Source organism: Passer montanus, unplaced genomic scaffold, assembly GCF_014805655.1.
Source record: "Passer montanus isolate IOZ18808 unplaced genomic scaffold, ASM1480565v1 scaffold8, whole genome shotgun sequence".
Taxonomy (NCBI): Eukaryota; Metazoa; Chordata; class Aves; order Passeriformes; family Passeridae; genus Passer; species Passer montanus.
Window position 1 is genome coordinate 8124203 of NW_024373256.1, and position 14119 is coordinate 8138321.

General features: G+C 49.6%; 2 protein-coding genes across 3 annotated transcripts; both read left to right on the forward strand.

Annotated features, from left to right (window-relative positions):
- The first annotated feature begins 1960 nt into the window (after positions 1 to 1960).
- Positions 1961 to 8422, forward strand: ARL6IP1 (ADP ribosylation factor like GTPase 6 interacting protein 1). Of its 2 annotated transcripts, none has more exons than XM_039731998.1 (6): positions 1961 to 2111; positions 3549 to 3682; positions 5367 to 5486; positions 6315 to 6432; positions 7061 to 7145; positions 7375 to 8422. In XM_039731998.1, the coding sequence occupies exons 1-6, from the start codon at positions 2076 to 2078 to the stop codon at positions 7491 to 7493; spliced, it is 612 nt and encodes a 203-aa protein (XP_039587932.1). In that variant the 5' UTR covers positions 1961 to 2075; the 3' UTR covers positions 7494 to 8422. The 2 variants fall into 2 exon arrangements, with proteins under 2 accessions (XP_039587932.1, XP_039587933.1); XM_039731999.1 differs by having other exon boundaries at positions 5367 to 5483.
- A 431-nt stretch (positions 8423 to 8853) lies between these two features.
- On the forward strand, positions 8854 to 12870 carry RPS15A (ribosomal protein S15a). The gene is made up of 5 exons (XM_039732000.1): positions 8854 to 8966; positions 9751 to 9888; positions 10027 to 10106; positions 11521 to 11606; positions 12735 to 12870. Exons 2-5 carry the CDS (start codon positions 9756 to 9758, stop codon positions 12826 to 12828), a joined length of 393 nt encoding a protein of 130 aa, XP_039587934.1. The 5' UTR covers positions 8854 to 8966; positions 9751 to 9755; the 3' UTR covers positions 12829 to 12870.
- Positions 12871 to 14119: the final 1249 nt, after the last annotated feature.

Consider the following 14119-nt stretch of genomic DNA (forward strand, 5'->3'; position numbering starts at 1 on the left):
GAATCCCTCTCCTTGCAGGCCCCTTCAGGCACTGCAAGGCTGCTGTGAGGTCATGCCTCTGTATGGCTCCATGCTCTTTTAAAAGACTAATAAAATTATTGCTGGCATCATCACTTACTTATGAAATCAATTTTTATGTGAGCTTTACTGTGGTAAAATTACAGCTTTTGAGAGTGAACTCCAACATTTATAAGTGTAAAAGTTACACTAAAATACTGTTAGCTTTTAGTGGCATGTGAATGAATTTGAGTTATTCAGTGTGGAATCTGTTCTTGACATATGTTCTCGGGTTAGTGAGAAGCACCCTGTGAAAGACCAATCCGTTCAGAACAGACCTGTGTTTGCTTTTACATTGTCCTCCTTAGTCCTCCTCTTTTTTTGTCTCCCTCAAGCTGGTGCCAGAGCAGTTTTGGTGCCCGAGGTGTTTTCTTGGCTCTCATTATAGCCTTGCGTGGCACCCTGGGCACGGTCATTACGCTCATGACCTCACGTGCCTGAAGCATTTAGAAAGCTGAGTCAGAAACAATATTTCTATCCCAGTGCCTTTCTCCTGTATTTATTTTCCATGCTGCCACGAGTTCTGAAGGCAATAAAACACCTTTGCTGCGCTTTGATGTTACCAACAGAATAGGCCGAGTGCTGGGCACTGCTGAGGCCGCACATCGGGCGGTGTGGCCGGTTCAGAAGGGACTCTGAGGGGCTGGAGCGAGCTCAGGGCACGGAGCTGGGGAAGGGCAGCGGCGTGAGGGAGCTGGGGGTGTTCACTGGGGACACAGGGAGCTGAGAGCAGGGCACGGAGCTGGGGAAGAGCAACGGTGTGAGGAGCAGCGGCTGAGGGAGCCGGGAGTGTTCATTCGGGACACAGGGCACGGAGCTGGGAAGGGGCTGGAGCAGCAGCCGAGGGAACCAGGGGTGTTCATTCGGGACTCAGGGAGCTGAGAGCAGGGCAGGGAGCTGGGGAAGGGCAGCGGCGTGAGGAGCAGCCGCTGAGGGAGCCGGGGGTGTTCACTGGGGACAAAGGGAGGCTCGGGGTCACCTCAGGAACCTGGTCAGTGGGGGCTGGAGCCGGCTGTACTCCCAGGAAACAACGGACAGGACAAGGGGACACAGTCTTCAGCTGAGCCTGGAGAGGTTTAGGTCGGACATAAGGAAGAATTTATTCAGAGTGATTAGATACTGGAACGGGCGGCACAGGGTAGAGGTGACGGTAGAGTCACCGCCCCTGCAGGTGTTTTAAGGAAAGACGCGACGTGCGTCACTCAGTGCCGTGGCGCAGCTGACAAAGCGGTGCCAGAGCAGGGCAGGGAGCTGGGGAAGGGCAGCGGCGTGAGGGAGCTGGGGGTGTTCACTGGGGACACAGGGAGCTGAGAGCAGGGCACGGAGCTGGGAAGGGGCTGGAGCAGCAGCCGAGGGAACCAGGGGTGTTCATTCGGGACTCAGGGAGCTGAGAGCAGGGCAGGGAGCTGGGGAAGGGCAGCGGCGTGAGGAGCAGCCGCTGAGGGAGCCGGGGGTGTTCACTGGGGACAAAGGGAGGCTCGGGGTCACCTCAGGAACCTGGTCAGTGGGGGCTGGAGCCGGCTGTACTCCCAGGAAACAACGGACAGGACAAGGGGACACAGTCTTCAGCTGAGCCTGGAGAGGTTTAGGTCGGACATAAGGAAGAATTTGTTCAGAGTGATTAGATACTGGAACGGGCGGCACAGGGTAGAGGTGACGGTAGAGTCACCGCCCCTGCAGGTGTTTTAAGGAAAGACGCGACGTGCGTCACTCAGTGCCGTGGCGCAGCTGACAAAGCGGTGCTCGCTCGCAGGCTGGACTCAGAACTCTTTTCCAACGCGACTGTTCGGTGCGGGTGCCGCCCTCCCCGCGCGGGCCCGGCGCCGCCTCAGCCGCACTGCGGCGCGCAGGGGGGCGCGCGCACGCCCCGCGCCGTTCGAATCCCAGCAGCCAACCGGCGGCCGGCGGGGCGCCGGAGCTGACCAATCGCAGCGCTCAGGCGGCCCGCGGAGGCTATAAAAGGCGGCGGCGCGGCGCGGTGAGGGAGGGCGTGGCCGGCGGTGCGGGAGCGGCGCAAGATGGCGGAGGGGGACAACAACAGCGTCTACCAGCTGGTGAGGGCGGCCGCCGCTCGGGCCTGCTGGGGGCGGCGGCGGAGCCAGGCCCGCCCTGCTGTGCTTTGCCCTGCCCGCAGCGGTGGCTGGCGGGGGCCGCTCGGCCCCGCGCTGCGTGACGCGGTTCGGTGTGGGACGGGCTCGGGGCCGCGCGTGGGCCGGGTGCTGCTGCTCGCGGGCCGGAGCCCCGGCAGCGCTTGGCGTTACGCGGTCTGCGGCGCTCGGCCCGACTGTGCCTGTCCGTGTCAGTCTGTCTGTCCGGGCGTGTCTGTTTGTGTGTGTGCAGCCTCCCGCTGCGGCACCGAGCGCCGCAGCCATCCCGGAGAGCGGCGCGCGTCGGGTGATTCGGCTTAACTGAACGTGCCAGGATACGCGTGAATAGTTAAATAAACACACGGCTATATGTATTTATAGTTATGCCTCAGTTGGTAAGCGGCTGCTGTGGGGAATGGCAAATGGCTGTAAAAGCCCGTGCAGGGGCAGAGGCTGGAGCCGTGAAGGGGCTGCGCCCCCCGGCCGGGCGCAGGGAACGGCTCCGGGAGCTCGGAGCTCCCAGCGAGGCTCCGCAGTTTGTGGAAAGCCCACGAGCTGTGCTGGTGTTGTAGTGGCGGCGGAGTTCTCACTGGAATTAAGTGTAACACATAGCTGGAGTGAATCCTGTTCTGTTGGCTCCGCACGGCAGACGTGCGTGCCTTCATGGCTTTTCACCTCTTACTGCTCGGCAGCACTCGGTTCTGTTCATGGTTTACTGAGTTTTGTAATGTCCGAGGTGCCGTCTCCCACTGAGGTGAGACTGTTAAGCTCTGTTAAGTGTGGAGCACCTCGGGTGAGCTGCTTAGCAAGCTGGTGGCAGCCCAGGTGGGGCCTCCTTGCTGGAGAGGTGGAGGGAGCAATGCAGGAATCACAAAGCTGTCTTGGGCAGCTTGTGGGAAAACTTGCTGTGATCAGTTGGATAACTTTACTGTGGATTCTGAGTCTTTACCCATTTTCCTCATAATAAACTGGCATTGGACAGCAGCTAGAAAGCTTCAGTTTAATCTGGTAGAGTTGTCTTGGAAAATACATTTATTTTTAAACAGTTCTCATATTACAGTTTTCCAGTCATTGACACTGAAAACTTTAGAGGCTTTAAAACCTGACTTTGTACTAGTCTGGGGGGATGGGGTGTGGTAAATGGGAGATTAGGGGAAAACACCTTGGCAGAATCTGGGAGGGGTATTGTTTGGCCTGTACATGCTGGTAGGATCTTGGCTATTTAAAGGCATCACAGCTACAATGTCATAATTAGTACAAAATATTATTATTGATTTAATCACTCAGAAAGATTTGTGGCTGGGATCTTTAATTATTACACTGAGGTTTTTTTAAGCTACTTCTCTGTGGGAATTAATTTGATGCTCTGGTTAGTTAAAGGAATTTTCTTCTCTCCCTGTGTAGGCAGCTGAGACTGCAAGCTTGGAAGAGCAGTTGCAAGGATGGGGAGAAGTGATCCTGATGACGGATAAAGTCCTGCGCTGGGAGCGAGCCTGGTTTCCTCTGGCCCTGATGAGTGTTGTTTCCTTCTCCTTCCTGTGAGTACCTTCTGGAGGAGCCTGCAGCATCACTGCATCTTCATGGCTGCTTCCAAACCTATCAGGAAAACTAGTAGACATTTGGAGAGGTCTAATGGAAAGGTTTTTACTCTAGGGTCTTTTTCTTAAAACGTGTGAACTTTGATGGAAAGTAAAACCAGAAGTAATGAAAGCAGGAAGTAACGTGATTCACATCCTGCTCAGAATGGTTTCTGCAAAAGCTGTTTGCCAGCAGTAGTTGCTGGGGTTTTTACTGTGCTCAGCTGGATGTTCTTCAGTGGTGCATTCATGTTCTGCCCTCATTCTTTGTCCCCTGCTTCTTACTCAGATCTCATGATCTCCTTTGGTCTCCCTCACCACCAGCAGTATCCTTACAGAAAGCTTGTTTCCCTAGGGCACAATGTCCTATTCTGCCTCTTTGCTGTGGGTTTAGGATAAGTTCAGGGGTTTTTTTACACAACTAGGGTTTTTAATATTCTTTGTCATGTTTTTTGAGAAAGGAGAAAAGGGAGGACTGCAGGTAACTTCAGTCAGCAGGGTGGAAGGATGTTGCCTGTCTGTTTGGAGGTGCTGGAGGCATTTGGATGTGCCTTCATGTAACATGGTAGTAAAAATGACCTGGCTGCCTTGCACAGGCAGCTGTTTGTGCCAGCTCTGCAGTTTGCCAGCTGTAACTGTTCCTGCAATGAGGAGAGAAATTACAAAAAATGTTGAACCAGGTGAGGCAGGGATGATTGGTGTTTTGGTTAATATAAAATTTTTTGCTTTTAGGGGACATGACGAAGGTGGGAATCAAATGGAAACTGAAAAGTAACTTTTAAAAGAAGTAATTGTGTGAAGTTGAGGGTATTCTGTTATAAACTCTGTGATTATAGCAGGGAAGGTCTTGTGCTGAGTAATACTTTGTGGAAATGCAGAACTGCTTCTGGTTCTGAACTCAGCAAAATGACCTTGAACACCCAGCACAGTGTGGCTGTGCAGATGAACAGAACACATGGCCCTGCAGGAGCACTCTGCAGATGCACAGAACAGCCCCACCAAGGGCTGGGTCATTTCTTTGCTTCCACTGTTTCAGTTTTCAGGAAGTTCTGTGAAGCACAGTGGGATAGCAGAGGGCCCAGCTGGGTGTTATCAGACACTTAAGAGATCAGCTGCTTCTTACCCAGTTGCCCTTCTGCTGTGTTTGAGTGATGGCAGACTGAATATGGAGAATGCAGCACTGCTTGAAGTGGAGATTGATGGCCTCTTGTCCAGAACAGGTTTGGCTGGCTCTGCCAGGAGAGACAGAGCAAATGACAGCCTCTAGTGGATCTGGGTTCTGTGACTTGAGCAACAAAATTAAGAGCTTTTACTCTACCTGGTTATTTCATGTGTTCACTCACTCATCCCTTAATCAGTGTTAAGTTCACTCTTGGTCTATTTCTGAGAGAATAATAATGATGAAATTTTACTTCTACTGAACTTTGTACCTTATTTGCTTGTAGCATATTCTTACCTGGTATATTAAGAGAAAAAGGCATTTTTTGTAATTTTGTGATTTGTAATTTTTTGTAAATTTCTAATTTTGTTTGAGGTTAGGCAAGAGAGTAGGTCTGGAAGCTCTGAGCCAGTCTGAAGAAGTGACCAAGCATGTCTAGTATTTAGCAGTTGGAGCACTCAGAAATAATTTCTCTTCTTTCTGCAGGATGATCTACTATTTGGACCCATCAGTTCTCTCAGGTGTCTCCTGTTTGGTTATGTTCCTCTGCCTGGCTGATTACCTGGTTCCTGCTCTTGCTCCTCGAATCTTTGGCTCTAATAAGTGGTGAGGAAAGCTTCAATTGAAAGTTTATTGAGTGTAATTGTGATCTTTATCAAACTGGATATCTGATTTGTGGATAGTAAATAGTTAATTTGTAGAGTCATTTTAGTGAGAAGTCAGCAATCTCTATAATACACGAAGTGAGGACAGCAGCAACATGTTCTTCATTCTCTTTCTGGAAGATTACTACTACTACAACATACCTTTATTGTTCCTTTTCTTCTGGAAAAATCAGATTTTAAAAAAAAATCAGGTTTTTTTAAGAAGTAGGCACATTCTGTACTCTCCATTAAAGATGCTAATTAGTCCTGCTAAACTAGTTTTTACTAATTAATGGATAATATATACTGAAAAGTTAAATTGTGTGGAAGAGTACTGATTGTTTGGAAAAAAGCAGTAGTAAATGTGATAAAAAAGAGAGTAATGTAGAGAGTGTGATTGTGATTGAAACAGATTTGACAAAAGCAAGTGTTGTATACAAGCAGCAACTTGAAGAACCTAATTTGAGCAACCTTTTGAGTTAAAGGTGAATTTTAAAGTATATGCTTTAGGATGACTAATGGATAAATGTTCTTATGTAGATAAGCATTATTTGTGTGTATCACACTGGAGCAGATTAAGGTCAGGGAGTCAATTTAATTAACAGTCAGCACACAGGAAAATTACATGGGCACTTCCTTGCAGTGCTCAGTAAGGTATCAGGCCAAGCAAATGCTGGGGTAAACACTGGGTACATTTTTACTGCTGGCAAAATGCCATGGGGGATTTTTAAAATCTTAAATTAAATCTTGAATTCTTGTTTCTGTTTTTTAACCCTCCCTTTAATAAAAGGACCACGGAGCAGCAGCAGAGGTTTCATGAGATCTGCAGCAATTTGGTGAAAGCTCGCCGCCGGATTGTTGGCTGGTGGAAGCGCCTCTTCACTCTGAAGGAAGAGAAGCCTAAAATGGTACTGAGTGCTGGGAGTTAATCTCTGTTGTCTTAAGATTTTGTCTGAAGTATTTTGGCAAACATGTGCCTGAATGAGCTGGTATTCCAAACCAACAACTGGCACTCCAGGCTGTGACTTGATCCTGGTCACACGTTCATTCAGACCTGGAGTGGAAGATACTAAACTTCAAAACTTGCAGTTCTGTGTAGTTTAGGAGCATACCCTTGATAATTAGATAAAGGAAGGCTGGATTTCTCTGGATAGATAAATTTTTGGAAACAAGGTGTTTTGAGTGTGCACAAACTGTCCAAAAGCCTGGATCTTTAGTAGTGTGCCAGCTGGTGCATGAGGTACTGAGGCACTGTCCCAAACCAGTGTGGGTGCAGCACTGGGGATGGCACATCCTGGCACTGAGGGATTCTGGACAAAAAAGAACGTGACCATGGCCAGCTGATGGTCTGAAAATAAGTGAGAATAGACAATCACAGATCTGTAATCTCAATTTTAACATGCCTGTGCATAGGTATCACGTGGGGAAGAGCCAGAAAGCTTCACATTAGTGTGAAGTGTTGAAGTGCTGCCAAACACTGCAGGGAAGGGAGAATCCCCAGCAGGTCTGTGCTGACTCTGCCCTTTTCACTTCCAGTACTTCATGACCATGGTCTTCACTCTTGCTGTGGTTGCCTGGATTGGACAGCAAGTTCACAATCTCTTTCTGACCTACCTTATTGGTAAGTGTGGGCATGCAAAACACCAGGAGCTCTCTTGTTAGCTGCCTGAAATGGATTGAGACTGCTAGAAGTAGTGCTTGATAAAGTCTGGTGGGGTGGTTTTGTTGCAGGGTTATATTTTTCTCTTTTCAAGCAATTAATGGGGCTTAAGGGAAGCAGAGAATTGCAGAGTGACAGAAGCTTGTTAAGGGAGTATTAATTGTTTTTTCTTTCTCCTTCTCCTCTTTAGTAAGCTTCTTGTTACTGTTTCCTGGACTAAACCAACATGGGATCATCACGAAGTACATTGGAATGGCAAAAAGGGAGATCAACAAACTTCTCAAGCACAAGGAAAAGAAGAATGAATGAAGGCTTAACTGCTGTTCACTCTAGTAGAAGGTTTTCTTGGGAACAGTTTTGAGAATTAATGTATAATTAAGACAATAGAAGTTGTATTGCTCACTGACTTTTTTTTTTTTTAATTGGCTCCCTGATGAAGTGAAAAAGTCATTCCAGCAGCTGCTGTGGGTTTGTCTCTTGCTGTGCTGAGTAGGGTTCTGCAGCCTGGAGCTGATCCTGTCTGAGACATCCTCTTCTTTGATGTGTGGAGCTTGTTAAGTGTCTTCATCAAACACACCCTGGGCATAACTACCCCAACAGCAGAGCTGTAATGCCTGATAGTGTTTCTGTGACTGTGTTAGATTTGCTGGTCATTAATTGTGGCTACAGCACGTGTGAGAGGCAGTTCTGGAGGCTTGTTACTACTGATCCTCGTGGCAGGAGGACAATTGGCAGAGTGAGAGTGGCCGTGGCTGGGGCCCACATCCCGAATGGGGCAGAAGTGGTTCCTTGTCTCACTGATCTGTTTGCTTCCTTTGGCTGCGTGTGCCTGGGAATGTGTGCAGTAGGGGTCTGGAATGTATAAATCTGTGTTCAGTTATCTAGCTGTAGTGTGAACTCATTGCACTGAGATGTAGAAAATGAGTGGAGGTGTGTGTAACCTTAAGAGCTGATTGTTCTGGAAACTGCTGTTGTCATGGAGCCTTGTAGCACGTTTGGTTTTATGAATGTTTGTCTGTATACAAAATCACAATGAATATGCTGAGTTTGACTCTGTAAATAAGCCTGAATTGTTTGTGCTTTTCTATGATCTCTCCCTCCTTTTTTAAAACTGAACTGTTTTTCTTTAAAAAGCTAAAACCTGTGTTAATGTTTTAAAAGTTTACTGTTTTAAATGAACTCTCTTCAGTGTCTATTGTAACTGTTGGGTAGGTAAATACAGACTAAAGAGAACCAGAGAAGGGTGTCAATGCATTTTTCAGTGGAGCAGGGATGTGGGCAGGGTTGCAGTGCCTGTCGGTGGGGGGATGCTGGGGCGGTGACACGGCGCGCTGTCCCCAGCTCTGTTCCCCACAGTGGAGAATGCGCTGGCACCGGCTGAGGAGCTGCCCCGTCCGCTGCCACAGCACGGGTGCCCTGTGCCCCTTCGGAGTGCCAGCTCACCACCGGCACAGCCCGTGCCTCAGCGGGGGCTGTGCTCACCGCGGCCCCGTGTCGCGCTGTCCCCGTGTCCCCGCTCCTGTCCCGGGCCGGGGTTCCATCCGTGCACTCTGCCCGGCGGAGCGCAGCTTTTTGTCCCTCGTGCCCCTCCGTACGCGGGCGAAGCGTCTCCGTTGCCATGGTAGCCAGGCGGCGGCGTCGCTCCGGAAGTGCGGCGCGGGGCCTCGGCCAATGGGGAAGGCCAGGCTTGAGAGGCGAAGTCTCGCGATATCTCCTCCCGCCGCCGGCCCTCCCATCAGCCCGCGCGGCCCGGGCTCTTCCTTTTCCGCCATCGCGCTCTCGGTGAGTGGGGCCGGGCCGCGGGCGCGCAGCATCCGCCCCGTCCCGCCGCCATCCGCGCCCCAAGCGCGCCCCGCCCGCGCCGCCGCGCGGAGGGCGCGGAGCGGGCAGCGGGCGCGGCCGGGCCGGGGGGAGGCGGCGCCGGCCGGGCGGGAGTTGGCCGGAGCGGTGTCGGTGTGTCCGTGGGCAGAGCCCTCGTGTGTCCCGGGGCAGGGGCAGCGCCGGGACCGTGCTGGCGGCGCCCGGGCTCTGTCGGAGCGGCGGCGGTGCCGAGTCATCCCCGCCGTGCCGGGGCTGCTCCGCGGCTCCTCTTGGCGAGCCTCAGCGCTGCTGCCGGGTGTCCTTGGCGGGCCGTTGTGTCTGTGCATCCCGCAGGTTTTTTGCGGAGCAGTGAGCCGAGCAGCATCTGTTGGTTTAATACCACGTAGGATCTCGTTATTGCCCAGCACTGGTGCTGTGCAGTTGGGTGCTCATTGGGTTTTAAGGCCGGACTGATTTACCTGAGGAGCTGTCACACTGCTGACATGGTGTCTGGGTTTTGAAATCGTGTGTGTGCTTTGATAAGGCCACGTTTTTGAACTGTGTCAGGTTTCCTGACGTGTTGTGGTGACTCTTGGTCACAGCTGAGCGTGTGACTCGCTTTGCTGCTTTAGCCCGAGAGCGCTGTTGGAGGTTTAATGCGGGTTTGTGCCATGTTGGGTGGTTCAGTGTACAGCGAGCTGCTCGGTGTGCTGTGCCCCTCCGGGGGCCGTGCAGTGAGTGTGCCCTCCCTCCCTCCCTCCCCCAGGCACCATGGTGCGGATGAACGTTCTGGCCGATGCTCTCAAAAGCATCAACAATGCAGAGAAGCGAGGCAAGCGCCAGGTGCTCATCCGGCCGTGCTCCAAGGTCATCGTCCGCTTCCTCACCGTGATGATGAAGCACGGTGAGTCCCGCCCCGCTCCCCGGGTCCGGGTGCTGCTGGGGCAACCATGGAAATCCGGCTGCTTGAAATGGTGCAACATAGGTGATTGGTTGTGTTATTGTAGCTAAGTGTTACTGTGTCTGTGCTGGTCTGCTGCAGGGTACATTGGTGAATTCGAGATTATTGATGACCACAGAGCTGGGAAGATTGTTGTCAACCTCACAGGCAGACTCAACAAGGTAGGATTTGTCTTCCTGAATTCAGTTCTCTAAAGTATTGCTTAAATTAGACTTTTTTTAAAATGTCATATTTGTCTGCTCCATTTCTAAAAGAACTGCTTGTAAAGGAGGTGTATTTGTTGAATCCATGTAAATAAGAGTAGCATGGATAAGTTATCAGTTAAAAGGATGGTTAATTTGCATTCGAAGTGGCATGGGTCACTAATTACATTTGTTTTAAACTGACTGTGTGAGATATGCTTTCAGGGAAGGCTGCTTGCACGTGCTGTGTATTTCTCTGTGTTCAAAGGCTTTCTGGCTACCTGGTGCTTTCCCAGTTTCTTTGATATTTAAGCTGTCTGGAAGATTTGTCTGCAGAGACAGGGGCTGAGTTGGTTTCCAGTTGATGTTTGATAGCTGCAGATGTGGAGAAGACAAACCTTTCTCCTGCTGCCAGGGGGGCTTTGCCTGCAGTGAGGAAAAGTTGAATGTCACATTAATTGGTGCCTGTGAGGTTCCTGGGGCATATGAGGCATTTGTGTGTGTTTTGGAAATTCTTCCATGCTTCTGTCTCAAACTACTGAGCTGTGTAGTTCTGTGTGACTTGCTGTGCATCATTGTTTACAGCCAGCCTGTGAGAGTTGGCTCTTCAGTAAAGAAATAAAAAACATGTCTTGGTCAGAGTGTGTTGGGGGCTGTCCTGATGAATAAATATGCCATCTGAAATTGCAGAGTGTGTGAGGCAGATAATGCTGACACCCCCAAGCTGCTGTAGCAGTTACAGTAGACACAGTAATTACAGTGGACACAGTGTTATGTGTGTGTAATAAAAGGCCAGGTTTGAGGGTGGTGTTCCTTGAACTCTTCCAGGATGATATGGATTTTCCAGGCTAATGGATGTAATGCTTCTCTCAGTCATTGCAATAAGGGAACAGTTGTTTATTTCAGGAAGATGTGTGTAGTGCAGGAAGGTGTGCTTCTGGTTTGGTGTTGGATAGTTGTTAAGATAATTGGAGCCAGTGAGGTAACTGGTGCTGGGGTCTTGGTCAGTAACACAATTACCTTGAAAATTCCAGTTATGTGTTAATTTCTTCCTGGTTAAAATCTCCATGGGGTTTTTTGTGCTAACTGTGTGTGGTGGTTAGAGGTGGAATATCCCCGAGCAATCCCAGGAATGTTGCTGGTGTTACAGCCTGCTTTTGTGCTTCCCCAGGTGTGGGCATCAGTGGGTGGTGTAGCTTCAGCAGCAGTTCAGGGCTGTTCAGGGGAGCAGCAGGGATGGAGGTCCCAGTGGGAGGAAGGGAGGAAGCACCACTGGTGCTGTGGGTAACAGAGTGTGTGACAGCACTGGGTGAAGCCCTTCAGGCAGGGAGCTGGATCACACGTGTGCAAATCCATAAAGTTCTTCAGTTTGTAATGGAATCCTCTCTTACAGTGTGGTGTAATCAGTCCCAGATTTGATGTGCAGCTGAAGGATTTGGAAAAGTGGCAGAACAACCTGCTGCCTTCCCGTCAGTTTGGGTGAGTATGAGGAGGGTCAGTTGTGTGTTGTGTGTAAAAATGTTTCACTCACAAACTGCCTGAGTTAGACTCACCTGGCACCTTCTCCTCTGAACAGCCTGGAGTTAAATTCCAGTGTAAAAATCCATCCTCCATATAAATGCCCTTTTAAACCAGTTTTACAGGGACACTGCTAAGCAAGGATCTGTTTCTGCTTGGCTTTGGTAAAATCCTTGTTTGACCATTTCACAGTTTAATGGAATAGGATTTTCTCATACTTGTTTTGGTTTTCTAAATGGCCATTCTTAAATGGGGAAGAAGTTATGTAAGTTACCAGGTCAGTGGAATTCACTTGGATTCACCTGTCCAGACTGTGCACATTAATCACATATGAAGTGATGAGGGACTTGGAGCCCCTGTTGAACAAACCTCCACAACACAGGAAATCTTACTATTAGCAGTGTATCTTTTCTTCACAACGTGTGTGGAATTGAGAGCTGTAATTCCCAGTGCACCAGGGTGGCAGAGCAGGAAGGGTCTCCAGGGCCTCAGCCAGTCTGTCCCATCAGAGGAAGAATTGATTAACAGTTCTGTGCTGTTCCAGTTCTTAAAGCTCCAGCAGTAACTCCTGCTTCAGCTGGCCCCGTGTAGCTACTCTGTGTTGTCATTGGGAGTGTTCAGAGTATTTAGAGTGGGACAGGAGGTTCTCAGACATTGGGTGAGGTGTGTTAATAGTGCAGATGTTGGCAGTGGCAGCTGCTGCAGGCGCAGATCCTTCCCTGCCCCAGGCAGTGTTCAGCACTGAGGCAGATCCCAGTGAGGCACCTCTGCACTGGGGAGCAGCATCTGTGCAGGATAGAAGTGGACTTGGGCTAGAAACCTGTCCAGCAGCTGGACAGGGACTGCCCAGTGGGAATGTGCAGGGAAAGAGGCAAATAGTTGTGGAACAGAAGTGTGTCAGTGTCCTGTGTGTGCTGCAGAGCTGTGCTCGAGAGAGAAGCTGCTTTTGCACTGTTGATAATCAGTCCCACTGTGTTGGGCCTGTTACAGGAACAGGCCTTGCTGTTGTAACACTGATGAAGTTGGTGCTGTCAGGTTGCAGCAGCCTGGAACAGGGAGATAAACTGAACTTCTGTACTCTCTTGGCAGGTATATTGTACTGACAACCTCAGCTGGCATCATGGACCATGAGGAGGCGAGACGAAAACACACAGGAGGCAAAATCCTGGGATTCTTTTTCTAAAGCTTGTAAAAAAAGAGGATACTAATAAATTGTTCAAATGGACTCTGGTGTTTCCAGTGGGTATTTTAATGGCTTTGAACACAGTTCTTGTAACAGCTCTTCAGTAGTGCTCGAGGTCCAGCTTCACTTCAAATGATGTTTGGGTTCCACACCATCCCTGGTCACAATTCTATTTCTGTTAATTATATAATATACTTCTAAAAGTTACACATGGAGTGGCATTTTGGGGTCACTGTACAGGAGAGCCTCAGCAGGAGCTCTAATGCTAAACTAATGCTAATCCCAGCTCTCCTGCTTGGGCTCACCTCACAGTGTTCAATACATGTGTCTGCAGTTACCTGTGTGTGATTCTAGTTTCACCTTTTGCCTCAGTAATAGAAGATGCCTTGCCAGAAGGTATTTCCTGTTCATGGTTAAAAAAGTTGTGGGATGTGGGATTCTGGAATAATTAAAATGGTTGAAGTTCTGGTTTCAGATCACAAACTTGCTCCACATCATATGGTAAAAGGAGTAACAGGTTGGGAGGTAAATAATTCTTTTCCTTCAAATTTCTACTTTGAAAGTGTTTTGAAACCCCAGAATTTTGGGTAGAGTAGTTGCTGTGCAGCTGCTGTGTGTGTTGGCACAAAGAAACAGCTCTTTGGGATTTCTTTACCTTTTCAGGGTGAGGAAATAAGGTTGTCTGAACCTATAGGTAGGGAATATTTAGGGAATATTGAATGAGTTGGTTTTCTTCAGGCACATGACAGCTCAGTGTCCTTGATGCAGAGAAATGAGATGTGTTTCAAGGCAATACCTGCAGCAGCACAGCTTGGTAGAGGATGGGCAGCAAGCTGGGCTGGTTGCATTGTCCAAGAGCAGCTGCCCTGCCTTGTTCAAGGCAGTACCTGGAGCAGCACAGCTTGGTAGAGGATGGGCAGCAAGCTGGGCTGGTTGCATTGTCCAAGAGCAGCTGCCCTGCCTTGTTCCACTTGGTTTGGAGTTGTGCCTGGAGGGAGCCTTTGGAGATGTAGCAAGTGCTTCAACACACTAAACCAGCTGGTGAAATTTGTGATTCTGATGCAAACAGTTGGAAACCAGGTTTTCCTGCTTGGTGATACATCCCTATGCCCACCATGTACAGTTGCTTGGGCTGGAGGTGTCCTGCCTTGAAGGGGTGATACTTCATCATGGACCTTGGCATGGAAGGGCTCTTCAGGCAGAGTCTGAGCTCAATAACTGTAACCTCTCTTGGTTCAGGCTGTTACTCTTCATGGAGAAAAGGAGAAGGTGATACTGTAGAGCAAAAGGT

What these genes read in the sequence shown, in the direction of transcription:
- ARL6IP1 (XM_039731998.1), top strand. Translation starts at nt 2,076, where the DNA reads ATGGCGGAGGGGGACAACAACAGCGTCTACCAGCTG. An exon ending in ACAACAGCGTCTACCAGCTG is followed by an intron (nt 2,112 to 3,548) that starts GTGAGGGCGGCC and finishes CTCCCTGTGTAG; the next exon opens with GCAGCTGAGACTGCAAGCTT. An exon ending in AGGAAGAGAAGCCTAAAATG is followed by an intron (nt 6,433 to 7,060) that starts GTACTGAGTGCT and finishes TTTCACTTCCAG; the next exon opens with TACTTCATGACCATGGTCTT.
- RPS15A (XM_039732000.1), top strand. Translation starts at nt 9,756, where the DNA reads ATGGTGCGGATGAACGTTCTGGCCGATGCTCTCAAAAGCATCAACAAT. An exon ending in CACCGTGATGATGAAGCACG is followed by an intron (nt 9,889 to 10,026) that starts GTGAGTCCCGCC and finishes GGTCTGCTGCAG; the next exon opens with GGTACATTGGTGAATTCGAG. An exon ending in TCACAGGCAGACTCAACAAG is followed by an intron (nt 10,107 to 11,520) that starts GTAGGATTTGTC and finishes CCTCTCTTACAG; the next exon opens with TGTGGTGTAATCAGTCCCAG.